Raw genomic sequence first — 12,039 nt, 5'->3', positions numbered from 1 at the left:
TCAAAAATCATGGTCTAGTAATGGTGGCACAGCAGAGATACAGTGATGCTGGAATTTTAAACTGGGGCTTGGAAATGCTTTTGGAATTGGGCTGCTTAACCAAAAGTATAGATACAGAAAGAAACAGAAGAGATCTGGAGTAAGAGTTTAACAGGCTCTAGAAAACACCTCTTTTGCACACACCAATCTTTTATCCTCAGTCACATCATAATCAAGTGGCAGCAGTTCCAGTACCTTGGAAAACAAGCAGCTAATCTTAATTTTTAAAAAGCTCATTTTAAATAATTACAAATTTTGTGGGGTGTTGCTCTGTTTTTGAAGAGAATTTATATTCTCAGTATATGCTGTGTATTATCACTAGGAGATAATTATATAGATTTAAACAGTCTTCAGCATATCAGATCTGTTTTCATCCAAGTCATTTTAGAACCAAGGCTTATTTTTTATGGTGTGTTTCATCCACAGTGTTCTCCAATATTAAATATTGAAATAGGCCTCTGAAACAATAATAATAAAAAATACACTATATGGTTCTGTAGGTGTTTTGCAACAGCTGCCAAAGGCAACATTAAGTTGATTATGATGAATTTTGGACCTAGCCCTGAACAGTAAAAAATTATTTAAAAAAAACTTTCTGTAAAAGGAAACTTGTTTCTGTAAATTTGAAATAGTAACAAGTTAAAAGCAGTGTCTTAGGATGAAAGACAATTTATTTCTTGTTCAGAGACCTCAGTGAAATGCTTTGTACTCACTCTGTCTTGTGGTATTCGCTTATCTTCAGGGTTTGCTCTTATGCATGCTCAGTTCATATCTGTCCTTCTGCTCTCTTTCAAGGAATATTCACTGGACTGTGTGTGTATATGTACAATACATATACGTATATATTTTTAGGCTAGAAGTCAGTGCTATTCTGTTTAAAATCCAGAATAAGTTGTTCATGAAGCTCCTAATGATGATTTCTTCTCCTTCCTCTCTCTTTCCTAGTGCCCAGGTACGTTACCTGAGTTTCAGCAGGTCAGGAAGTGAAAAAAATGTACATGTTCCTTATTCTGGATGCCTTGTGCTACTTTTGTGTACTTCTTGTATACTTTTGTAAAGTACTGAAGTGGCTTGAGTCACCAGATAAAGCCCTCTAGTGTGAAGCAATAACTGCAGCCATTAGACAAGCAACTAAACTACTGCTGTTATAGTAGCCTTTTTTGTAATAGGGAGTAGGACGACAGTGTATTCTTTGTGACCCATTTATTCTCTGTCAGTGTATACACCTTTCTGGTGACAGAATCCTCAAGAAAATTTAGCACTGTCTATAGGGCTAGATTTTGGGGTTAAAAGGGCAGTTTAGGTTGGACGTTAGGAAAAACTTCCAACTGTCAGGGTTGTTAAGCACTGGAACAAATTGCCTAGGGAGGTTGTGGAATCTCCATCATTGGAGATTTTTAAAAGCAAGTTAGACAAACATCTGTCAGGAGATGGTTAAGATAATACTTAGTCCTGCCTTGAGTGCAGGGGACTGGACTAGATGACCTTTCAAGGTCCCTTCCAGTCCTCCAGTTCTATGATTTCTTTTAAAAAGTTGTTTGAAAGTATAACTGATACTTATCTGCAATTTTAAAACAAAAAAGCAACAATACACATTTTACCTTTTTCCTAGCTATTCTAATATGGGAGGATTGTGGGGTTGGTTTGTTTTTTGCAGGGGAAGTAACTTTATTTTTCTGCCTCCCATTTTCAGTGAGAAAGATTTGCATTTATAGCAGCTTTCAGCAGGATTTGCCCTCCACAGTTAGGCCCTTTTATGCAGTCCAGAGTAGAAGGAAACATAAATCGTTGGGTTGTGGCAACTGTGGGCTTCAGGCTCTGTCTGAAGCACTTCATGTAAGGGCAGTCATGTCTTTCTCCTTTTATAGTTTGTCTTAATCTGTTAGGAAACCATTTAATTAAAATGATTATATTCTTCTCTCTTCTTTCCAACTATGCATAATGCATCCCAATCAAGCACATGCAGACTTCTCTCTTGGCTGTGATCACGTGTAGTATAGATGTACAGACACTTTTTCCTTAACCTGTGTATTATATAATTTTAACAGTAGCTTTAATAAAAAAAATTTAAGTCCCACTTAGGGTACATTACCGAAAACGTGATAGTAATTATCTAGTTCACATCTTCTCCATATTACAGGGACACAGTCAACTTGAAATCTAGTCATTCTCTAAAAGAGTTCCAAATAGTCTCAGGTACTGAACAGGCCCTGCTAACTCTCTGATTTACATTCACATTTACCTATCTTTAAAATATTTTTTTCTTTTAATGCTGTGTGAAAGACCCATACTAATAGGGGAGACTGACTTGTCCTCCACTACTACCTGAACCAAGTTTGTAAACAGTTAATGGCATGGTTAGTTCCACCCACAGCAAGATTAAAACTACTAATATACCGATGGTCAGCTAAGTGTTTCCATGCCAAATTCCATGGTTGGTTGGCTGTCTGCCTTCTAACATGGTTTGACCAATCCTCCTTCCTCACAGCATCATGTATAGTGAGACATCCCAGATGCATTATGCCATGTGCTGCTATGTGTGTATGTCATCCAGGAATTGTAAGCCTTACTAAGATACCATGGGAAAACTGCCCAGATTTGCCCAGCTTGCACTTATACAAATGGTTAGGCAGCATGTAGCTGGACAAACATAGATGAGATGTCAGGAAAGCTTTATGGACACAAAGTGAACGTACTTACTTACTTATGACTGGTTAAGTTGATAGTGCCTCTAACTGGTTATAAACTCATGTTTTTGGTGTGTTTTTGTTTGGGTATTGTGACTGAGTATAATATAAAGGGGAAATGGTGAAACACGTGGTTATGCAAAGTGCTTTTAATATGCAAAGTAAACAAAGTGGGGGGGAAAAGATTTTTTTCCACTAATCTTTTTTAAGTTAGTTATTTTACTATTGTTACAAGTATCATCCAAGTAACTTCAATCTGAAATTGCTTTTATCATTTTATTTAAGTTGACGGTGTCGTTACAAACAGCCTCAAAGAAGTTCAGGTTTTTTTAACTTTTGCAGTTCCTCTGATCTCTAGAATAATCTGTCCCCCCCCCCCTTTTTTTTTGTATGGTACTATCTGTAGACTAGTGCAGTGCAGACCTTCATCTTGCTATTGATAAGAACTCGCTTGTAGAGTTGGCTTGATACTGAATGAAGCCCAGTTTTGCGTTCAACAAGTATACTTTTGGATCGTATAGCTCTTGAACAATCAGTATTGCCTCTGCAGGTGAAGAAATAAGAATACACTTTTTTGTAAGGAAAAATTGATTTGAAATCTTAAAATCATAGAATCATAGAATATCAGGGTTGGAGGGGACCTCAGGAGGTCGTGTAGTCCAACCCCCTGCTCAAAGCAGGACCAATCCCCAACTAAATCATCCTAGCCAGGGCTTTGCCACTGTTAGGTACTAAAGCATTTACTAAGGTCACAAACTGTGACATTGTCAATCAGTTACTGAAAACAAATGCATATTGCATGTTGGGAAAACAAAAAGTACCATGTTATTTCCCTATTCATATCAGTACCTATTTTTGCTGCATCTTTTAAAGTTATTTTGCCATGCCCGTTACCATGGTGTCAAAATGCCACTGAGCCAGCAGAATTGTTGCAGGCTGTCCTGTCGCTTGATATTCAGGGAGTCCGTAATTTGTGGGTCCTTGATGCTGTACTCTGAAAAGGCTATTTTTAAACCTTTAAGATCTATATTAAAAGGTCATGTTTAGGGAGACTTTAATTTGAAGAATGTTGCATATGAAGTAGATTTAAAAGAGGAGAGATTAAAATCACAAGGACTGTTTAGTTTAGAAAAAACAGTGAGGGAGATATGATAGAAGTGGGTCCATTATGGTAGAAGAGCAGTCCATTATGCGATGAAGTGGGTTTTAGCCCACGAAAACTTATGCCCAAATAAATTTGTTAGTCTCTAAGGTGCCACAAGTACTCCTCAGTTTTTTTGCTGATACAGACTAACACGGCTACCACTCTGAAACATGGTAGAAGTGAGTGTTTTTTTGGTTTGTTTTTAAGGTATTGAGAAGGTCAGATGTGTGCTTCTGTTTACCCTTTATTATAATACATAATTGAGAGGGCACTTGCAATCAAAAGGCAGTGAATTTAGAATTTATAACATTAAAGATTCTTATGCAATATAATTAACCCATGGAACTTGTTACTGCAGGATATTATTCTAGCCCATAATTTAGTAAAACTCAGTGGAAGATTGGATCATGTATATAAGTAAGAATAACTTCTGCAATACATGGGCTATTCTTTCTCCTATTTCATTGTGACCTGATCTTCAGCTGGAGTAGGGAAAAATGTATCCTTGTTGTTTAGTATTGCACACTTTGGTGCGTTAATGGAAATTTTGTGCTTTCCTCTGAATTATTCATCTATGGTCTCAATTATATGGGCCATTGGTCTGATCCACAAAAAATTCCTTCTGTGGAGTGCCTGTCCTTGTGGGCTAGCATCCTTTGTTTATTCTTATGTTTGTGGAATGATCTGTAAATTACGATATTTACAGAAACTCCTATGTGAGCAAAGGAAATCCCTCATTTTGCTCTCAAAGTAATTTAATAAGTGTGACCCTTTTAAAAAAAAAATTTCCCCTTTTTTTCCCCTTCCCCCAATTTTTTTTTCCTTCAAAGATCAAACAGTCACCTATCCAGTAGTATTTTAAAGGATTTTGCTTCGGGTTTTGTAAGTAACAATAATGCTGTGGGACGGTATTTCCCTCTAGTCTACAACTATTAAGTTAGGTGTTTTAAATGTAGTCTTGTAATAACTGTCTAAAAACATCCTTTGTATTGTGCATCAGGGGATAGCCACAGGTTGGAATAGAGGCAGACCTCATCAGTCTTTGCGTAGTTTGTTTATATATGTCTGTAGTCAAATTACGTGAACATTATCCATTCTTTTAGTTTGAAAAACCTTCAGTCCTAGGTATGCAGAAACAAAATAAAAATGGAGCTTGTAACTTGGGGCTTTAATTAAGTCGAAGGGCTCATGCACTGTTAAGCCTGCCATGTATTTCCTCTGCTCTCAGGCAGGAGAATCCCACATGGCTGTTGAACAGACACATTCTCCCCCACCCCCCCTTCCTTAACTCTTAAGCCAAGTGCTTCACCTGCTAGAGTTCAGAAGGGAGGGTGTAAAATTCATATTTTTCCACCTTTCGTTCCTGAAGTGCAGAGCTAGCTGCTCCAGTTGGCCCGTGTGTGGAAGGGAGATGAGGAAAGGAGCACTGTACAAATAATTGTATCCCTTCAGAGATAGTGGCTTTCCTTCCTACCCTTTTCTTCATGGTGGAGTTGCGGGCGGGGGTGTCTTGACTCTCTTAGCTGCACTGTTTCAGCTGCAGTTACTGAATGTCCTAGTGCTTGCTCAGTCTGTCTCCCCTGGCAGCTTGCACAGTGAGACTCACTTTCTGTTGTAAGAGACAAACAGCTGTGCTAGAAGGAGCCACTTTTGTAGCTGGCACCAGGGAATGCAGAGGTGACAAATACCAGGCCTTGCAGGGAGAGGACTGCCTGCAGCAAGGCATTAGACAGGAGCCTCTTCCCTTTGTTCAGGTGTATGGTGAAAGGGGATGTATGGCTGGGAGGGTTATAGGGACTGTAGAAAAGGTCTGTAAGAGGAGCAGGGGTATATTCAGATCTCCCTCAACATGTTAATTATCCTCATTTCTTCCACCTGTAAGAGTATGGCAGGAGATTTGCCCCTCTGCCCATGAAAAAGAAATTTGAAGTTCTGAGATAAAGATAAATTAGTTCTGATAACACTTCACTGTCCTATTAGCAGGCAATAGGGATGGATTATTTGAGTTCCTGAGCTACGTGTTAAATGAGATATTTGATCCTAGCTGAGGAAAGACCTCTTTAGCACATTATTTCCTATTTTTGTCACAAGCAGCCTAAGAGGTCTTATTTTTAATTTTTTTAATGAAATACACTATATTGTATTATGTACTTGGTTATATTGTGCTCAATATTTAACATTTGGGATTTTTTTTTTTTTTTTTTTGATGGATGTTAAGATGTTGGTCTTCACAGTAAAATGAAAGCTGAGTAGTTAATTGGAGGATTAGTGTGACATGTTTGGGAAGGAAATAGGATTTCTTTTGTACAGCTGCAAAACCTTAAACAATTGAGCATCCTGTACTATCCCCTAAAAATATAACATGGAAGCTCTCTCAGTCGTCTGGCTTTAGCCTGGAGTTCCTTTTTTTCTTCGTCAAACTTGTTTTAGAGAGATTTTTCTTTCTAAAAATCTAGCTTCCAAAATATCAGATAAACTAGGCATGCTTTCTCCTTTGCAGTCCACTGTCATGTCCTTCTTGATGCTCTGGTAAGTTATCTTATGCTGAACATCACTCTGTTGCCCCAGAAATGATTATTTCTACAAATTCAGCATTTTGACTTCTGTGTAGAATCTGGTGGGAGGGGAAAAGGTGGTGAGGGACCATGGCCTTGTTTACACAAAGAAAGTAACATTGATTACTGGCAGAAAAAAAAAAGTAAGAAATAATGAAAAAACTGATAAATAATGTGAAAGTCAAAGAGCAAAATGTGCACAGTGGCTTTTCAGGGAAACTAGGTAATAGAGTTTAAACTTTTAAAATAGATTATATTAATAAAAATGTGTGCAAACCTATATCATATGACTTTTGTAGTTACTATCTAGCGATTTTATATTTTAATAGTTCTGAGACAGATTATTGGAAGGCAGTTAGGGAGCAGGATTGCTTACTGTTTTAAAACTAATAATAGTTTATGTGAACACGTATAACAAGCTGAATCAATTGACTAACCTCCGTCAAAGTAGCTCAGTTGGGAGACTACAGACATGCAAATTATAAAGCTTAGTAGGCCCGCTAGGATATTGCTTACGTAGTCTGCTCTTTATTTCTAGTTATTCTTGCAGTTTCTAATCTTAAATTAGGCTGTTAGAACATGGTGGTTTCCTTTCTTTTTGGTTGGCAGACTAGAATTACAGAGGAATTATTTAAATTACAAATTTTTTCTTTATATCTTGCTGTAAATGTATTGAATTTTTAGCTACACAAATATATTGTATTCACGTTAGCCTGCGAGATTTTTCTTGTAAAAGGGATGCCACCGTTATCACACTAATAAAACAAACATGTCCAGACTGTATGGTATATATTGGCTATGGGATAGAGGACCTCCTCTGAATAGTGTAAATATCAACTATATATCCTGCAATTGAATCCAGGCCATGGACCCCTTCATTCAGTGTGGTGTCCCTTGGAAGTCACTGGGTCTCTGCACATGCACAAAGGTTTGCTCAGACGTTCTGATTTTAGGATCGGGATTTCTGAACGTAAAATGCAAAATTGATAAAATGTATACATTGTACTTCAAATTTAGTCCGCGATTTATGCATTTTAGTTAAAGAGTACAGTGACTCTAAGAGATATTAAGCTGTTAATCTTAAAAACTACTTTAGAGGTAAAATTCCCTTTTGGAAGAAGTTGTGAATGTTATTGTAATAGACAGTCCTGTTAACCATCCCTGTAACCAGGAGTAGCACAAGCTATTCTTTATATATCTGCCAGCGTACCTGAGTCTGTGTATGTAACAGCCTCACTATTATTTTCTCGGCCTCTCCTGGCCATGCATTACAAATTTAGATGACTTGCTTCTGATTATATGTGATTTTGTGAGGTGAACAAAATGTCCAGTAGGGACTAGAACGGAGATGGCCAGACTACCACATGTGGGCTTCCAGTTCTCCTCTTATCTGTAGCACAGTATTTTATGTTGTAGCAGAAGCTTCCATGTGTATTGTCTGCCCACTAGCAACATTTCCCCACAGAGTATACAAGTGGACAGTTGCCTGCTTCCGATTTCCCATGGCAACAGAAACAGAGTTGGGAGACTGGCCCAGCTTAAATCAGAAATAATTGGGTGTTTCAATCTAGCTGGGGATGTTGGTTAGAAGTGATAACTGGCAGGCAGCCAGTATCCGTGGTCTTTAGTAGTACAGTGTATTGATAAGAGAGATGACAAACCTGGAGACTGTTGCAGCTGGCAGCCTGATTTTTGCAGTGACTTTGAATCCATGTGCTGGAATGTTTGCCTGCTCTTGACTATCAGACTTCTTTCCACTTGTGAACCAAATAACTTAATTTAAATTTTCAGAGGCATATTCTACAGGATTATTTAATTTATGATTTTGAATAGCAAACTGGCCATTTAGTTACATTTGCAAATCTTGTGCCACTATCTTTGTCTCTGGCTTCATTCTAGTTTTTGATGATGGAGATGAGAGGACGTTGAGACGAACTTCATTGTGCTTGAAGGGGGAAAGGCACTTTGCAGAAAGTGAGGTAAGGAGATGTTAACTTTTCTTCAAGCTGGAAAGTAAGTCTTTACATTGTGGAAGAATTGCAAGCTAATTTATATTCCCATCTTCTAGACACTTGACCAACTGCCACTAACAAATCCAGAGCACTTTGGAACTCCAGTAATTGGGAAGAAATCCAACAGAGGAAGAAGATCTTCTCTTCCTGTGTGAGTTTTTATCATTCTATATATGCTACTTTGTTACCTTATTGTCCTTTGCTAAAGTCTGATGACCCTAGAAATTCAATGTGTGCATAGCAGACAGAATTTGGTCTTAAATAACTAAAAAGAGTGATGTAGGAGGGATGAAACCGTCATTATTTTGTCATGTATTCTATTCACAGCCTATATTTGAAAAGCGGTCATCTCGTCAGGCACTAGCTTTAAAATGTAATCACTTTCAAATTTATGAAAAAACTTTGGTATATGAGTAAATCTAGGATTTTTAACGTGCTTAGGCATTTAAACTGGTAAAACTGTACATACAGAAGCTTTGGGGCAAGAACGCTCTTTGTTCTGTGTTTGTACAGGACCTCGCACAGTGGAGGCCTGTTCCATGATTGGGGCTCCCAGGAAGTACTGCAAATAATACAAATAATTATAATTGTGAGCACAGAGGAACTTCAGTAAATCAAACTTCTTCTACTTAGTTTATACTCTCTTACTATTTCAGTTTTTTCAAGTTCAACCTTCTGCTTTTAAAAGTTAGTTTTAGTGGCCCTTAACCAGTATTTTACTGCTGTTCTTACGAGTTATATTTCCTCAAAATTATTATCTTCAAATTAAGGCTGTTTTAAAATATTGTATGCTTAATCCTCTAGCACTGAAGATGAAAAAGAGGAAGAAAGTAGTGAAGAGGAAGAGGAAGATAAGAGACGTCTTAATGATGAATTGCTTGGCAAAGTTGTCAGTGTAATTTTTTGTTCGGAGAAGACTGACTGGTATCCGGCTTTGGTAAGTAACAAATGATTGGGATATCCACAGTATAATGCCTTCAGAATACTATATTTTGGGTTTTTTGGGGTGTGTGTGTGAAAGGGTGTTCTGAATCTGTGTCAGAGCACTACTCTTGTCACTCCTTCCTTCCTCTATACTTGAACAGCACTACTTGCAGCCATTACAGCTCCTAGAGCAAGACTTGGGGATAGCTATCAAACTCAGGATTCCCTAGGCAGCAGGCTCATGAAGAATACATGTTTTGGGGTGGCCATTTTTTGTTTTTACAATTTAAGGGAGCAACAGGAAAATAAATATTCTGAGAAGTATTGAAACGTGTATCAGCTTTGTCTCTGACTTCAGTAAAAAGCTATACTTACAAAAAAAATATAGGTTTTTTTTTTAATATTGATCTTTCAACAAAATCAGATCTACTAAAACTACTACCTGTTGGTAATGTAAAACTACATTTCTAATCCTTTTTCTTTGTTTAAAATTTATAAACTACCAGAAAAAATGCACGTGTGTGCTCTGTATATTATAGTATATTTTTTAAAAAAGTTGACAAATTAAACTTTGTTCAGTGACATGAACAGTAGGGATTGGGTATTAGAGTGTTTTCATTTGTAAATTGACTTGGAATAGTTCTGGTTACAAATAACATACACAAGAGCAATCTAAAATAATCCTGGTGTTCTCTTGTACCTTTAATGTAAGGATGGAAATGTTTTACAGAACTTAAAAAACATCAAAGGAAGCTTTATCAATACATTTTTGTAGTTCCTATAGTTAAGCGTATGCATATTGTCTCCTTACATCAAGGACAACCACCCATTATTATAAACACTTTCATTAGAGTGTTGAATTGGGACATTTTACCCACTGACTCAAATATTACCTTGTTAGATTTACTGTAGGTAAATGAATGTACATTGTATCTGGCTACTTGGTGCTGCTTTTCAGGAACTAACTGGAAAGAGACGACCTATCACATTGGGTTAACTGAATTTTAACACTGATTTTTTTTGGATGCAAGTAGGAAGAAAGATTAATTGTATACACAATAGTGTTTTTCTGCTGCAAGTATGTATCAGTATATTGTACCCTAATAAGTAGATATTGATGACTTCTGAGGTGCATGTCAAGGTTTATTAAAAACACGTTGGTATGTATCTCTTTCAGGACAGTAGATCTCGGTTCACTGAGATATGAAATATAGTATTGTTTCATATCTTCTGACTGTTGGTCAGAGCTCCATTTTGGTCATTCATTAAGCAAAAATTGTTCTAATATTCTAACTGGGAAATTGCTAGAAGTCCAGAAACTGTTGTTATCCTCTTAGCTAACAAAGAAATAGGAATCTCTGAATTCAGTCTGGTGTGAAATCCTGGCCCCATTGACGTGAATGACAAAACTCTTATTGACTTCACTGGAGCCAGGATTTTGCCTGAGAGTGTTAACGTTGCTCTAGACCTTAAGAAGCAGTTACAGCTGGAAAACAGACTGGAAAAAAATAACCTTATTTGTGTCACTAGAGTAACACAACTCTGAATGCACAAAGAACATGATGGTAAAGATTTTACAAACTACCATTTAATCCTACAGCTTTAATACCACTGTGGAGAAGCTTTTGTTGACATTATCAACAGTATTATTTACTTAAGTCCTAGATGTAGAAACTTTAATATTGGGGATCATACATAAACCAGAAAAAAAGGAAGCTTACCTTTTGGATCCCAGCCTTAATATGAAAGACTAGACATTGTAATCTGAGCAAGTTTTAATCTGAAAAACTATTGTATGGGTAAACATGGAATTCCACAATGCCATCTTTATAGAATAGCTTTTCAGAGTATAACTGCACTTTTGATCATTTACCCCCTAGATGTCAATAATAAAACTTCCTGGGTTGTTATATGAATGTTTACAATGTTGGATATGGTGCTCGTTTGGCAGCTTCTTAATTTTAGTCAAGTATTTATGAAGAAGTTGTTCATTGCCAGACTTTACAACATAAATAGGAGTATACAAAAACCTAATTGCTGTTGCCTTTTCTGAAATTGGAAATAACAGTAAAAGAAAGTAGAAAGCATTTATACAGTCTTACTTTTTTTAGCAAGAAGAATAGCAACTCTTGAGAGCAATGTGTTTTATTTGAAACTTCAGGTAATATCTCCCAGCTGTAACGATGACATCACAGTGAAAAAGGACCAGTGTTTAGTTCGATCTTTTGCAGATTCCAAATTGTGAGTAATAGAATACTCTTAATAATAGTGTTGTATTGAAAAATTTCTTTGTGGACATTATTAAATTGTACATTAAGATCTTTCTATACAAAACTTAAGTACAGGATTCTGGTTAGTTAAAATTTATAACCAATGACTTATTATTTTCTTGCAACTTAAAATGAAAAAAGGCAAGCGACTTACAACTCAAGAAAAAACACAATAAAATTTTCTAACTATTTCATGCTTAAGATGCTCAATTGAGTTAACATATTTGGTGGAGGACAGTGGGGGGCTTACCAATGTTTCTAAATCATCTTAGATGATTAAAGTTAAATAATTTTTTTAAATTTTATTTTTGTTAGTCAAGCATTTTACTTCTGTTTTTCTCACTTTTTAGTTTACAGACACTTTCCAATTAATTTCTCCTTTTGGGTTTTTCATACATTAGTATAGTC

At 36.6% G+C, this 12,039-nt stretch overlaps 1 protein-coding gene across 6 annotated transcripts in view; it reads left to right on the top strand.

Annotated features, from left to right (window-relative positions):
- Positions 1-12,039, top strand: part of ARID4A (AT-rich interaction domain 4A) — a 62,998-nt gene that overhangs the window by 10,998 nt on the left and 39,961 nt on the right. For all 6 annotated transcript variants that reach the window (XM_077819560.1, XM_077819557.1, XM_077819559.1 and 3 more), the window contains exons 6-9: positions 8,325-8,404; positions 8,494-8,588; positions 9,242-9,374; positions 11,523-11,602. In XM_077819560.1, coding sequence (XP_077675686.1) covers positions 8,325-8,404; positions 8,494-8,588; positions 9,242-9,374; positions 11,523-11,602 — 388 coding nt within the window. The remainder of the gene's footprint in view (positions 1-8,324; positions 8,405-8,493; positions 8,589-9,241; positions 9,375-11,522; positions 11,603-12,039) is intronic.

This window comes from Eretmochelys imbricata, chromosome 6 (assembly GCF_965152235.1).
Source record: "Eretmochelys imbricata isolate rEreImb1 chromosome 6, rEreImb1.hap1, whole genome shotgun sequence".
Taxonomy (NCBI): Eukaryota; Metazoa; Chordata; order Testudines; family Cheloniidae; genus Eretmochelys; species Eretmochelys imbricata.
This window is presented reverse-complemented; position numbering and strand designations above follow the sequence as displayed.